Here is a 15,320-nt window from a genome sequence, read left to right on the forward strand (position 1 = left end):
TAAAAGGTTAATGTCTTTGTGAAGTGCTTAATTTAGCATGATTCCCCACCAGAAGAATTTAGCAAGCTGAAATTGTTATTTTTTTTCTAGCACTAACATATTATTTTCACTTTCAGTGGTTACCAATGACACAGGAACTGAGCTTTCAAAAGTTTATTGAACAATCTGACTTACTAGAAGAACTTCAATATGACTTCAATGAAAAAACTGAGTTGAGACACATCGAGACACAAAGGCCTTTTGTCTTTAATTATTATAAAAATGTCCCTGAGAGAAATAGCAAGCGCTACCAGGTCCTTGGCCATTTGCTTGAAAAATACATGTATGAGCTTTTGGAGAAAGTGTGCAAATTACAAAAAGTATACATCACACCAGAGGCTGATAAGGAATCAAGAAGCTTCTTTTTTATGAGTGAGAGAGCATTAACAAATCATCATTCTGCTCTTCTTGTCCTTCTTCAAGACCAGGGGGTCCTTCGAGCTGGTCAATGGAGTCAGCAGGCAATAATATATCATGGTCTAGAACATGGAAGTCAGATACCATGTATTCAAATGGCATTGCAGGCACATTATGATGTAATTGTGTTAAACCCCAATGACAATTTTGTGGACCTAAAAATGGCAAAAGAGTGGAAAGGCCTTTTACCACAAAATATTGAGTCCTCTTCTCTAAAAATGGTTCAAACTGAGAGCTTTTTATCTCTCCAACAGCCTCTCCGATGTATTCCAAAAAGATGCAGCAACACCCCTGAAGAACACATGACTTACATTTGGGATTACTTCATTTCAAAGATTGAAGACAAGAATGTTGCCTTCATTGTACATGGTTATGGAGGCTTGGTTTTTATGGACTTGCTTGTTCGTAGGAAGTGGGAAGTAATGAACAAAGTATATGCTGTTGCACTTATTGACTCTCAACATCATGCAGGACACCAGCTGGGAAGTGATGTACAGTTATCAGCATGGATAAAGCACCACTGCCAGGAATGGGTGACAAGTCCTAAGCCTTTGAATAGACCTGCAGCTACTGTTTTGAAAAAAGAATTTCCTACGGTTTCTGCAGGCACTGAAAAACATGACTTAGCCATTTCCTCTAGCCTTCAGTCTATTTTTAAATACTTTAAAAAAGCTTTGAAAGCCAAAACAACTATTAATTTCTCTCATGTGCCAATGGTAACTAGAAGCTCCACAAAAATAAATCAAAGTGCTTAATTTACTTTTTTGTCATGTATGATTTTTTTTTTTTTGTCCCACTGAAACTTTGCTAATGTAGATACTAGAAGAAAAGGAACACTGCTAGCTCAAACACAGTATTGTATTCTGGATTAATGTTTGATTTGTTAATTTTTCTAAAGCAAATACGTTTTTTGTAGCCTATCATGAACCAGGAAGTCAGTCCATACCATCGTTAATATTTTATAGTATTAGTCAAGTTAGAGGACCTTTCTTTTGAAAAGCATCTTTCTTTTGGCTTAATAGAATGGCACCAAAACTGTAGTCAATGGAAATTAAATATTAAGTCAGTCTTTGATTTCTATAGTATTAATGCCATATTAAAATTATAAGTGAACATAAAAATTAAATATCACAAGCAAATCCTATTCTTTGTGTGTTTGTGTTCTTTTGTTTAAATTTTTTGGTTATGTATGTTTATTCATACCTTCAGCTAATATTTGAGCGTCTCCTGTGTGCCGGTCAATACTAGGTATTGGAGACACTGGCAAACAAGGCCAACATGGCCTTTATCCTTATGTAGTTTACAGTGAAAAGCAAATTGCAAGCCTGGCCAGTGTGGATCAGTAGTTGAGCATTGACCTATGAACTGGGAGGTTCAATTCTGGTCAGGGCACATGCCAGGTTGCAGGCTCAATCCTCAGAAGACAAACCAGCTAGGGCAGAGAAGGGGATGTGCAGGAGGCAGCTGATCAGTGCTTCTCATCATTGACATTCCTATCTCTCCCTCTCCCCTCCTCTCTGAAATCAATAAAAATATTTTTTTTAAATTGCAAGTGTGAAATAAAGGGTGCTGTAGAACATCTAGCATAAGAGCTAACAAGCCTCACCCTGACCGGTTTGGCTCAGTGGATAGAGCGTTGGCTTTGCAGACTGAAGGGTCCCGGGTTCTACTCCAGTCAGGCGCATGTGCCTTGGTTGCGGGCACATCCCCAGTAGGGGGTGTGCAAGAGGCAGCTGATGGATGTTTCTCTCTCATCGATGTTTCTAACTCTCTATCCCTCTGCCTTCCTCTCTGTAAAAATCAATAAAATATACTTTTTTAAAAAAGAGCTGACAAGCCTTTAGGTTCAAAGAAGATTTCCCTGATAAAATAAACATAAATAAAGCAAAAAAAACAAAGTACTTCCCTGAGATGAAGGTGCTTAAAGAACAGTAGTAGTTATCTGAGAAAACAATCGTAGGCAAAGGAACAGTGTAGGCAAAGATCTGGAGGCAGGAGGAAAAACTCTGGTTCAGCTAAAGCTAAAAACTTACGAGGGACTAGAGTTAAAGAAAACATTATTGTCCAGCTGGTGCAGCTCAGCTGTTGAGCATCAACCCAGGAACCAAAAGGTCACCGCTCTGATTCCCAGTCGGGGCACATGCCCGGTGAAGGGCTGGGTCTCCAGTAGGGGTGCACGCAGGAGGCAGCGGATTGATGATGTTTCTCTCATCAGTGTTTCTATCCCTCTCCCTTTTTCGCTGAGAATCAACAAAACCTATTTTTTTTTTAAATAAAGCATTATTCATTTACATTTGTTAAAGACAATAAGAAAGACTATATTCAAGAGGCATTATTGCAAAGGGGGTTTTGCAGTGTGGGTTAGAGATTAGGAACCACCCCAAATACAAGGAAGAGTCGGGGGATTTGTAGCTAAGAAGCAGGGTAAAGGTCAATGAATGGAAAATTACTAAGTGATAATATCAGGGGGGATGGGAGGTTCTTGCTAGACAGATTTAATGGGATTCTTGCTGAAGGAAAGCCAAGGTGATATGATGCTGCGAGTGGAGGATGAGGAATTTTATCAGATACAAATAATGATCCAATAACAAGGGTGGGAGATTTTCGCTAAACTGACTCAGCAGAATACTTGCTACAACTGTACTAAGCCAACTAAGGGCAGAGCCCAACAGTGGAGCCTAGTTGAAAGGAGGGCTCAGAGGAGAGAGGTTTATCAGTAGCTGGAAAGTTAGAGATGTAAGCAGACGTATGCAAGGCTGCATTGTCCATGGTTAAGATTTATGCCTTGATTCTAATGACAATGAAAGCCATTGGATAGTTTTAAATAGAAGAATATTATCAGATTTACATTTTTTAATGAATATCCTGATTGTTAGAAGAAGGACAGGCTTGTAATAAGGGAGACCAAATTAATTTTGGCAGTAGTTTGAGAAGTACTTAATACTTCTAATGAATAACATTTTATTACTGATTGGAGGTCAGAAATGAGGAGAAGGAAATGACATGGATCACTACCAGATTTTTGGCTTGAGTGACTAGATGTATAGAAATTCTGTTTGCTGATACAGGGACTTACTGGTGAAATTTTTATTTTGGCTGTTCCAGAAAGTTTTAAAAAGAGAAAAAGCAATAGCTCGCAAATTATTTTTTAGCTCTGTCCATAGATGAATAAAAGAGGAACCTATTCTAGACATTGCATTTAAAAAATTGACTCTCAGCCCTAGCCAGTTTGACTCAGTGGATAGAGCATCGGCCTGCAGACTGAAGGGTCCCAGGTTCGATTCCAGTCAAGGGCACATGCCTGGGTTGTGGGCTCGATCCCTAGTAGGGGGTGTGCAGGAGGCAGCTGATCATTGATTCTCACTTACCATTGATGTTTCTATCTCTCTCTCCCTCTCTGAAATCACTAAAATATGTGTGTGTGTGTGTGTGTGTGTGTATGTGTGTGTGTATATATATATATATATATATATATATATATATATATATATATACACAATAGAGGCCCGGTGCACGAAATTCGTGCACAAAGGGGGGTTGTCCCTCAGCCCAGCCTGTACCCTCTCCAATCTGGGACCCCTCAAGGGATGTCCAACTGCCCGTTTAGGCCCAATCCAGGATCGGGCCTAAACGGGCAGTCGGACATCCCTCTCACAATCCAGGACTGCTGGCTCCCAACTGCTTGCCTGCCTGCCTTCCTGATTGCCCCTAACCGCTTCTGCCTGCCAGCCTGATCACTCCCTAACCACTCTGCTGCCAGCCTGTTTGCCCCCAACTTCCCTCCTCTGCCAGCCTGGTCACCACTAACTGCCCTCTCCTGCAGGGTTGATCACCTTCAACTGCCCTCCCTTGCAGGCCTGGTCCTTCTCAACTGCCCTCCCTTGCAGGCCGGGTGCCTCCCAACTGCCCTCTCCTGCTGGCCATCTTGTGGTGGCCATCTTGTGTCCACATGGGGGCAGGATCTTTGACCACATGGGGGCAGCTATATTGTGTGTTGCAGTGATGATCAATCTGCATATTACTCTTTTATCAGCTAGGATAGAGGCCTGGTACAGGGGTGGGGGCCAGCTGGTTTGCCCTAAAGGGCGTCCCGGATCAGGTGGGGTTCCCTTGGGGTGTGGGGCAGCCTTAGCGAGGGGCCTGTGGTGGTTTGCAGGCGGGCCACGCCCCCTGGCAACCCAAGCAGAGGCCCTGGTATCTGGAATTTATTTTCCTTCTACAATTGAAACTTTGTAGCCTGGAGCAGAGCCAAGCCTGGGGCTCCCTCCGAGGCCCGCAGCCATTTGTGTTGGGGTTATAATTGAAACTTTGTTGCCTTAAGCGGGTGGGCCCAGCCAGGGTGTGTGGAAAGCTTTGCTTCCCCTGTTGCTGGCGGCAACCCTGGCCTGCTCTCTCAAGCTCCATTCTGCCGCCATTTGTTTGAATTTGTTTACCTTCTATAATTGAAACTTTGTAGCTTGAGTGGAGGCTTAGGCCTGGCAATGGCAGGTGGAAAGCTTGGCTTCCTCTGTTACCTAGGAAACCTTGCTCTCTGTGGCTGTAGCCATCTTGGTTTGGGTTAATTTGCATGCTCGCTCTGATTGGATGGTGGGCATGGCTTGTGGGTGTGTTGGAGGTATGGTCAATTTGCATATTTGTCTATTATTAGATAGGATATATGTGTATGTATATATATATATTTTTTATCATTATTTTTTTTTTTAATTGACTCTCTCTGCCCTAGCTGGTTTGGCTTAGTGCAGTGGTCGGCAAACTCATTAGTCAACAGAGCCAAATATCAACAGTACAACGATTGAAATTTCTTTTAAAAGCCAAATTTTTTAAACTTAAACTTCTTCTAACGCCACTTCTTCAAAATAGACTCGCCCAGGCTGTGGTATTTTGTGGAAGAGCCACAACTCAAGGGGCGAAAGAGCCGCATGTGGCTCACGAGCCGAAGTTTGCCGACCAAGGCCCTAGGGGAAAGTGACCTTGCCTGAAATAATCCACACTTTTAATTTCTTAGTCCCACCCTCTTTCTGCTTATAAAAATCATCCATTTTGGCCCTAGCCAGGTTGGCTCAGTGGATAGAGCATCAGCCTGCAAACTGAAGGGTCCCAGGTTCGATTCTGGCCAAGGGCACATGCCCAGGTTGTGGGTTCAATTCCCAGTGGGGGTCATGTAGGAGGCAGCCAATCAATGATTCTCATCATTGATGTTTCTATCTTTCCCTCTCCCTTCCTCTCTGAAATCAATAAAAATGTATTTTTTTAATATATTTGATTGATTTTTTTACAGAGAGGAAGGGAGAGGGAGAGAGAGTTAGAGACATGGATGAAACAGAAACATCAATCGGCTGCTCCTGCACACCCCCCACTGGGGATGTGCCGCAACCAAGGTACATGGCCTTGCCTGGAATTGAAGCTGGGACCCTTGAGTCTGCAAGCCAATGCTCTATCCACTGAGCCAAACCGGTTACAGCAATAAAAATGTATTTTTTAAAAATCGTCTATTTTGTATAACTCCTTAGAGCACCTTTTTAGCTGCTTGATGGGATGCTACCCCATTCGTGAATCTGTTAATTAAAGCCAATTAGGTCTTCAAATTTACTGTTGAATTTTTGTTTGCTTTATAAATTTTATTTTTTCTTTAAAGATTTTTTTATTAATTTTTAAAGTGAGGAAGGGAGAAGGAGAGGAGCATCGATGTGAGAGGGAAACATCAATCAGCTGCCTCCCACACACACTCCACTGGGGATCAAGCATATTCCCTGATTGAGAATTGAACTAGCAACCTTTTTTTTTTTTTAGGGGAAAGTGTGAACACAGTCCCCCATTACCACAAATTATACAGTCGAGTTTCCCACATTTGGGGAAATCGCAGGAGTCAGCACATCTGGAGTGCAATGGATAAGCCTCGCCCTGGGAAAACCACCTTCGTGATCATGGTATCTCCCCTGCCAGGTAAGTATGAACAAGCAACCTTTTGATGCACAGGATGACACTCAGCTAACCAAACCACACTGGCCAGGACTCTTTTTATTATTTTTTAAATAAACAGTTCTCTAAATGCAGTACAGAAGAGCCATCTTTTCCATTCATGAACAAACACTCCACTCATTCTATCCTGCAGGTATCATGTATATGAATACTAGAGGCCTGGTGCGTGGGCGGGGAATCCCTCAGCCCAGCCTGTATCCTCTCCAATCCAGGACTCCAAGAATCAGGCCTAAACTGGCAGTCAGACATCCCTATCACAATCCGGAACCGCTGGCTCCTAACTGCTCACCTGCCTGCCTGCCTGATCACACCTAACTGCCCCCGCCCCCCGCCGACCTGGTCGCCCCATGCAGCCTGCTGTTCAGTCATTTGGTTGTTCCTCACTAACCCCCCTGCCGGCCTGGTTGCTCCACACAGCCTGCTGTTTGGTTGTCCATCCAGTTGTTTCGGTCGTGATGGCCCCTGGCTTTGTATATATTAGGATAACATGTGCTTAAACACTTCTCTAAATATAACAACAAAGAGCATATCCACAATATTTATTATTGTCTTTCTTATAATAGTGTAAATGTAAGGACATCCAAACCTGTAGAAAAAATTTTAAGAGTTTATGAAAGCCAAACAAAGGATATGCCTGGAAGCAAGATCTCAACAGACAGAGAAAAAAGCTTTTTAGAATGACAGTTTGCAGAGTTTTGTGTTTTTTTTTAATGCATTTGGAATTAAGGAAGATTAAATAAAGATGGGAGAAAGCAAGATGGGGATTTGGTTACAAGATAATTAAGATTTTGTGCTCCTTTGGTCACAACAGTTTAGGGTCTGAAAAAAAGGATTACTCTGGCATTTCAAAGTGTATTAATCTAGATGTACAAGAACAATGGCCGGGGCTTGCTTAAGGCAAAGATAAACCTAAATTCTAGTCAGTTTGGCTCAGTGGATAGAGTATCAGCCCAGGTCCTGGGTTCGATTCCGGTCAAGGGCAGGTACCTCAGTTGAAAGCTCAAAAATTGAGTGCAGGAAGCAACCAATCAATGTGTCTATCTCACACTGATGTTTCTCTCTCTCTCAGTCTCTCTACCTCCCTTCCACTCTCTCTAAAAAATAAAAGAAAGAAAAAGAAAATCAATTGAAAAATATCCTTGGGTGAAAATTAACAACAACAACAAAGTTACCTGCCTGGGGTGTAACTACCCATCATGACCTGCCCAATTGGAAATTTATGATCAGGTTACCATATACATATATATATATAAATATATATCCTATATAATAAAAGCCTAATATGCAAATGGACCAAACAGTGGAATGACCAGTCGCTATGACGCGCACTGACTACCAGGGGGCAGACACTCAACACAGGAGCTGCCCCACATGGGGAGCACCGCTCAGCTAGAAGCCAAGCTCATGCTGGCGAGCATAGCCACAGTGGCAGGAGCCTCTCCCACCTCTGTGGCAGCGCTAAGGAGCAGCAAGCCAAGTGATAAGGAGCAGCAAGAAGGTAGGCAGTAAGGAGCAAGGGGTCCTGGACTGAGAGAAGGATGTCCGCTTGCTGGCTTAGGCCCGCTCCATGTCCCATGGAGCGGGCCTAAGCCAGCAAGCGGACATCCCCAAGGGGTCCCAGACTACAAGAGGGTGCAAGACAGGCTGAGGGACCGCCCCCCAGTGCATGAATTTCATGCATCGGGCCTCTAATGTATATACATATAAAAGTCTAAGCGCCAAAACCGGTTTGGCTCAATGGATAGAGCGTCGGTCTGCAGACTGAAGGGTCCCAGGTTCGATTCCGGTCAAGGGCATGTACCTTGGTTGCGGACACATCCCCAGTGGGGGGTGTGCAGGAGGCAGCTGGTCGATGTTTCTCTCTCTTCGATGTTTCTGGCTCTCTATCCCTCTCCCTTCCTCTCTGTAGAAAATCAATAAAATATAAAAAAATAAAATAAAATAAAAAGTCTAAGTGAACAGCTGACCAGCTGGTAGCTATAACACACACTGACCACCAGGGGGGCAGACGCTCAACGCAGGAGCAGAAACCACAAGCATGGAAACATGGAACAGACTGATGAATCTCAGAGGGAAGGGGGTGGGGAGGGCGAGAAGAGATTAACAAAAGATCTTATATGCATACTAGAGGCCTGAGGGACCCCAATGGTGCACGAATTTGTGCATCGGGCCTCTAGTGTGTGTGTGTGTGTGTGTGTGTGTGTGTGTGTGTGTGTATATATAGTTGATTTCAGAAAGGAAGAGTTATAAACATCAATGATGAGAGAGAATCATTGATTGGTTGCCTTAGACTTGTCCCCTACTGGGGATCGAGCCTGCAACCCTGGCATGTGCCCTAACCAGTTGAACTGTAACCTCTTGGTTCATAGGTTGATGCTCTACCACTGAGACACACCAACTGGGCTCTCATTGCAGTTTTGATTTGCCCTTTCCTAATGATTAGTGATGTTAAACATCTTTTCATGTGCTTATCGGCCATTTCAATATGGTCTTTGGAGGAATGTCTATTCAAGTTATTTGCCTTACTGAAGTTCTACTCAAGTACTTTTGAATTGGGTTGTTTTTGTTGTTGTTATTCTTTATATGTTCTGGATAGTAATCTTTTATTAAATATGTAAGTTGTAGTCGTCTTTTTACTCTGTTGATAGTGTTCTTTGATGTACAAAAGGTTTTAACTTTGAAGTCCAAAACGTCTATTTTTTCTCTTGTTGCCTGTGCTTTTGGAATCATATCCAAGAAATCATTGCCAAATCCAATGTCATGACATTTCCCCCCTATGTTTCCTTCTAGGAATTTTATCGTTTTTTATTGTCACATTGAGGTCTTTGATCCATTTTGAGTTAATTTTTTAACATATTTTATTGATTTTTTACAGAGAGGAAGCGAGAGGGATAGAGAGTCAGAAACATCTATCAGCTGCCTCCTGCACACCTCCCACTGGGGATGTGCCTGCAACCAAGGTACATGCCCTTGACTGGAATCGAACCTGGGACCTTTCAGTCCGCAGGCCGATGCTCTATCCACTGAGCCAAACCGATTAGGGCTTGAGTTAATTTTTGTATATGGTTTTAGGTTATGGGCCTAACTATGTTTAATTTTCACCTGACTGTATGTTTTTCTTAATTTTTTTATTTTTATTTTTTAATGTTTTTATTGATGAGAGAGAGAAAGAGAGAGAGAGAGAGAAAGAAATATCAATCATTTCAGTTGCCTCCCATACCAACTGGGGACTGAATCTGCAACCTGGCATATGCTCTGACCAGGAATCTAACTAGCAACCTTCTGGTGCACAGAAAACCATTCAAACAACCCACACCAGCCAGGGCAGTTTTGTTGATTTTTTAGAGAGAGGGAGAGGGAAAGTAAGGGAGAAAGGGAGAGAGGGAAGGGGAGGAAGAGTGGGGGAGGAGGAGGGAGATGGGGAGAGGGGGAGGAGGGGATTGGGGATTGAACCCACAACCTGGTATGTGCCCTGACCAGGATTTGAACCTGCAACCTTCAGGTGTACCAGAGTATGCCCCAACCAACTAAGCCACCTGGCCAGGGTGGATCTAATGATATTTTGCAACATTCACTGAAAAGAGTATCCTTTCCCCAATAATTGTGCCTTGTTTTGTAATGACAACTAAATCAAAACACTTTAATTTGCTTACTAAACAAAACACCTACAGACTTGATTTTGGCCCAAAGCCCAGTAATTTACAGTAGTGTCTTAACTTCATTTTCACATTAGATTTTCTAAATGAGCTAAGGCGAGTGCGAGATACTTAGTGTTGCCTATCAGGAGCCAAGCAATGCACCAGGTACTGGTGATTAATTGGTCATAAAAGTAACTTAAAGTCCTAGCACCAAAGAGTTTAAAGCTCAGTGAGACTTGAGAAAACATCCTTTTATTTTAGTATTATGGGAATAAATAAAAGGACTAAGTAGCGAGTAGGTTCTGAAAAGAGGATTAGCCCTGGCAGGGTACCTCAGTTGGTTAGAGCAAAGATCAGATACACCAAGGTTGTGGTCCATCCCTGGTCAGGGTACATACTAGAAACAACCAATGAATGAATGAATAAATGGAACAACAAATCAATATTTCTCTCTTTTCCCTTTTCTCCCTTCCTCTCTCTTTCTAAAATCAATAAATAAAAAAATAAAAAAGAGAAGATTAGAATTTTAAATAATGGACGGGGGGGGGGGGTAAAAGGAAAAAAATGGGGAAAAGGGGGGGAAATGGGAGAAGAGAACAAAAAAAAAGAACAGCTGAACAGCCCACCTCCATTGAGAGGATCGTTGGCAATGGCGCAGGGGCGGCAGCCAGCCTCTCCCACAGCGCTGCTTTCCAGGACGGAAACCTGCCCCTGCGCCTGACGTCATACGACTGCGCCCGGGGGGGGGGCGGGATTTCCGGCCGTGGGTCAAGGGTCAGTGACGGTTCCTGCGCGAACTGATACGCGAGCTGCGGGTCAGTTTGGCGGTGATCGGTGCGAGTGCTCTGCGGGCCCCGCGGCTTCACCGGCGGAGCCACGGTCCCTGCAGTCCTGGTATGGGCGTTTGTTGTCACCCTCCCGAGAGTGAGTGAGTGTGTGAGTGTGTCTGTGTGTGCGTGTGTCTGTGTGTGTGTGAGTCTGTGAGTGTGTGTGTGTGTGAGTGTGTCTGTGTGTGTGTGTTGGGGGGGGGGGAGGACGCGGGGGACGTTCAAAGATAAGACTTAGCGGAGCATGTGCGCTCAGAAGGCCCGCAGTTCAGAGGAAGCCCGAATCGATGCATAACGTTTTCTTTCCTTTTTGAATTTTTGGAAACTTTAGCTGTGCTATCAACTTTGGGGAAAGTATCCCAGTGGTACCGTGCTGGGTTGGCATTGTACAGAAATTAACTGCCATATTGGTCTTGAAATGTTACATTTTTTTCCATTTGTACAGGGGTAATGCGCTGTATTAAATATGTAAGGTCTTATCTACATGGGTTTGATTGCAGAAACTAAAAAAGTATTCTCTAAGTCATAATAAAAAAGGAAGCCCCGTGATTTAAGAAACTATAAATACTACAATATCTGGAACAAGAACAGTGTTTCCCAAAATAATACCCTTTTTCACTTTTTTATGTTTTCGGTTTTCATTTCTATGCTATCTCAAAAATCTTTACTAGTTACAGAGACAAAACTCAAAAAACTTTTTTTCTGAAATCATTGTTTCTCATATTGAGGCTGAGGACTCCAGTTAAATATTCCAAGCAGTCTAAAATAGTTTGTTGTGTTTTTTTTTTAAGTTGTCTGAACAGCCCTAGCCGGTTTGGCCCAATGGATAGAGCATCGGCCTGCGGTCCCGGGTTCGATTCCAGTCAAGGGCATGTACTTTGGTTGCATGCTCGATCCCCAGCCCTAGTTGGGGAGCATTCGGGAAGCAACCAATCCATGTGTCTCTCTCACATGGATATTTCTCTGTCTCTCCCTCACCCCTTAAAACAAAAAAGAGGGAAAGAAAAGAAAATGGGGTAGAAGAGAAGTGAATGGATTCAAGAAGTATTTAGAAAGTAAAATGAATGTAACTCAAATGGATATGATATGCTGTGTGTGAGAGAGGACAGTAAGGAATAACTCCCAGTTTCTGGCTTCAGCAAGTAAATGGATAGCAGTGTCCCTCCCTAAAACAATGAGGCGGGAGAAGCAGATTGGGAAGGCAAAGCAGAGAGATTATTTCAATTCGTTGCATTTGAGGTCTTCTGATTCATGGTGATTGAAGCCACAGAGATAAATCCAACCCCTTAGAGAAACTGTTTAGATTGAAAAACAAGGCTAAGGACAGAACTCAGTGGGGGTGAGAGGATGGGGCATCTGAGCATCAGTGCATAGGTCAGAGGAAGGAGACTCAGGAGCATACAGAGTCACTAAAGGAAGAAAATTTTCTTTTCAAGTATTTTAGTTGCATTTTGTAAAAAGTTGAATTTCTTCCCTTCCAACCCCCACCCCTTCAAAACTGGCACTAGTTTCACATCTTTAAGGGTCTTCATTGTCTTGTGGACATCCCGACCTGCAGGATAAACTGTGGAGCTTATATATTTTTTCCCTCATTTTGGACATTTTGTTTGGCAATAACATTATTTGCTACAAAATAAAGTCTGAACTAGGGAAAGGAGGTTTGTTTTAAAATCAGTAGATCTCTTTTTACTTCTGTTTTGATAACATGAGAACCTTGGTACAGAAGCTCCCAAGTGCTTTTTTACCAGTTGTCATATTCTGTAACTTTTCAGCCCTTTGTCTTCACGTGTTGCTTACGGTACAGATCTTGTGTTTGGGTCTGTACAGGATGGGTGTAGTATAGAATGGAGAAGAATACAACATCATGACCTTAGCCACATCAGTGGTGTATAACTGTTATGTAGTAATAATTGATTTTCTGGGCCCTGAAGGAACTTCAAAGTATCCTTTTGCCTAAAGCAGTAGCGAAATTCATGTCTAAAATAAGAACCCAAATAAGTTTTACACTTTTACCTAGTGAGTGATCATAGGCTCTAGGCCACAGGAGTCTAGGAAAAATTAATGGTGCAGCAAATAAAGTTGTACTCAGATTCCACTTTGTGTTTCAGAAATTGATTGCATTTAAATGTCTCAAATTTATACTTGTAGCTAGAGGGTTTTTTAATCTTTAACTTTTCATTCCATTTTTCTTCTCTTATAGGGGTTTTCTTATATGCCTGTTTTCCTCAAAATGAGTATTGGTATCACCTTCATAAGACCTTTTGCCAGAGTTTTGGTGCCATTTACCCTTAATAGGAAGAGAAGGGTTTTATATTCAACGATTCTGCAGAGATACATGTCTTCCAAAATACCAGCTGAATCCTATCCTAAAAAAGAAACCACATCACCTGAACAGCTGGAATTGGATGGGTGGAAAATTACAATGAAATCTAGTGTGCAAGAAGGTGTTTCAACAGTCTCAAGTGCCAAGGATGAAGATCCTGTAGCTGCCACTAGGGAATTAATTGAGATGTGGAGATTGCTTGGCAGAGAAGTACCAGAACACATCAGTGAAGAAGAGCTCAAAACCATTATGGAATGTGATTCTAAATCATCGAAAAAAAAATATTTAAGATATTTATATCTTAGGGAGAAAAAGAAGAAAGCTAATCAAATAAAAAAGGAAATTAAAGCAGCAGCAAGGGAAAAAGCAATACAAGACCAGCTGCTAGAAACCACTAACCAAGATAAACAGCAAGACTTTCTATTTCTACGACTTTGGAATAGGAATATGGACATAGCAATGGGCTGGAAGGGTGCCCAGGCCATGCAGTTTGGACAACCTTTGGTTTTTGACATGGCTTATGATGATTATATGAAACCAAAAGAACTGCAGTATACTGTTTCTCAACTTCTAGAAAGTGAAGGATGGAACAGAAGAGATGTTGATCCTTTCCATATTTTTTTCTGCAATCTTAAACCAGATAGCCCTTTTCGTAGAGAGTTAATTAAACGATATAGAGAAAAATGGGACAAATTGCTTTTAACAGCAACAGAAAAGTCTCACGTAGATTTATTTCCAAAGGACAGTATTATATATTTAACTGCAGATTCTCCCAATGTTATGACTTCTTTCAAGCATGACAAAATTTATATAGTGGGATCTTTTGTTGATAAGAATATGCAGCCAGGTGCATCCCTAGCCAAGGCAAAACGGCTGAAGCTGGCAACAGAATGCTTTCCATTAGATAAATATTTACACTGGGACACTGGGACAAAAAATCTCACCATAGATCAAGTAACACGTATTTTGTTATGTCTGAAAAACAATGGTAGTTGGGAAGAGGCTCTAAAGTTTGTTCCTAAGAGAAAACATGCTGGTTATCTGGAGATTTCTCAATACCCTCAAGAATTTGTCAACAGAATGAAGAAGTCAAAGACGATTAATTCATTTCCAAAAGGCTCTCTAAATATATACACACAGAAAAAGTGACTTGAAAGAGAAGTATTTGATAGCTTAAGAAGTAAATGGATTGGAAATACAGTTTCTTTTGTTTCTTCCTGAATGGAATTCACTTGCTCTTTAAAGAGTCGTCTTTACAAACTAACAAGTATTGTATCTTTCCCCAATTTATTAAATATCTGCAAACTTTGGAAATATATTTTGTTTACATAAAAATAGTTTTAGAAAGTAAGAGAGTTGTTCAAGTTTGTTGAGCCCAGTAAAACAGTTGTATCATTGGTGTGGCTTTTTTATGAATACATGCGTCTCAGACTCTATTTTCCTTCTTAAATGTTCTTTTAGCCATGAAGGGGGGAACCAGGGTGGGTGGCAGGGGGACCAGGCTGGCTGTCAGTCCCTTGGGATCTCCAGCTCAATCCTGGCTGCTCAGGAAAGGGGGTTCCTGCTAATTCACCTCCAGGCACATGTGGCTGGTTGGGGGCTCAGGCCAGTGGGGAAGCGGGCACTGGTGACTTCATCGCTATGGGCGTGGGCCAGGCCGGCTGCTGATGGAACGTGCTGCCCACTTGGAGGTGCTCACGCGGGCGCTGCTGCTGCTGGGGCTTACAGCTCTGAGGGAAGCTTCTGGGAGCGCCTCCAACCAACCCACGCTGGTAGCGGAGGCGGCTGGGCCTGGGGACTGGTGAACAGGCAGAAGATGGCCCTGATCGCAGGCTAGGCCTCGGGACCCTATCATGATTTCGTGTGCTGGGCCTCTAGTAAAGATATAAAATGTCAGATGGTAATAAGTGGTACTAGTTTCTCTCCCGCTCCTTCCCTCCCCCTCTAAATCAATAGGAACATGTCCCTGAGTGAGAACTAGAAGAAAAACTCCAATATCTATAAATAAATACATAATTTCACATTAAAAACTCATGTTTGGCTGAAACCGGTTTGACTCAGTGGATAGAGCGTCAGCCTGCGGACTTAAGGGCCCCA

At 42.6% G+C, this 15,320-nt stretch overlaps 2 protein-coding genes and 1 non-coding gene across 3 annotated transcripts; 2 read left to right on the forward strand and 1 right to left on the reverse strand.

Moving 5' to 3' along the window:
- The first annotated feature begins 125 nt into the window (after nt 1–125).
- LOC114229618 (putative protein FAM172B) lies at nt 126–1,211 on the forward strand. Its single transcript, XM_028138723.2, has one exon. The coding sequence runs from the start codon at nt 126–128 to the stop codon at nt 1,209–1,211; it is 1,086 nt and encodes a 361-aa protein (XP_027994524.2).
- Nucleotides 1,212–6,243: 5,032 nt separating this feature from the next.
- Nucleotides 6,244–6,407, reverse strand: LOC114229619 (U1 spliceosomal RNA). Its single transcript, XR_003615613.2, has one exon. It is a non-coding gene; the product is annotated as a U1 spliceosomal RNA (small nuclear RNA).
- Nucleotides 6,408–10,861: 4,454 nt separating this feature from the next.
- Nucleotides 10,862–14,956, forward strand: TRMT10C (tRNA methyltransferase 10C, mitochondrial RNase P subunit). The gene is made up of 2 exons (XM_008161363.3): nt 10,862–10,967; nt 13,101–14,956. Exon 2 carries the CDS (start codon nt 13,113–13,115, stop codon nt 14,370–14,372), a length of 1,260 nt encoding a protein of 419 aa, XP_008159585.1. The 5' UTR covers nt 10,862–10,967; nt 13,101–13,112; the 3' UTR covers nt 14,373–14,956.
- The last annotated feature ends 364 nt before the right edge of the window (nt 14,957–15,320 follow it).

Source organism: Eptesicus fuscus, chromosome 3 (assembly GCF_027574615.1).
Source record: "Eptesicus fuscus isolate TK198812 chromosome 3, DD_ASM_mEF_20220401, whole genome shotgun sequence".
NCBI classification, from domain to species: domain Eukaryota; kingdom Metazoa; phylum Chordata; class Mammalia; order Chiroptera; family Vespertilionidae; genus Eptesicus; species Eptesicus fuscus.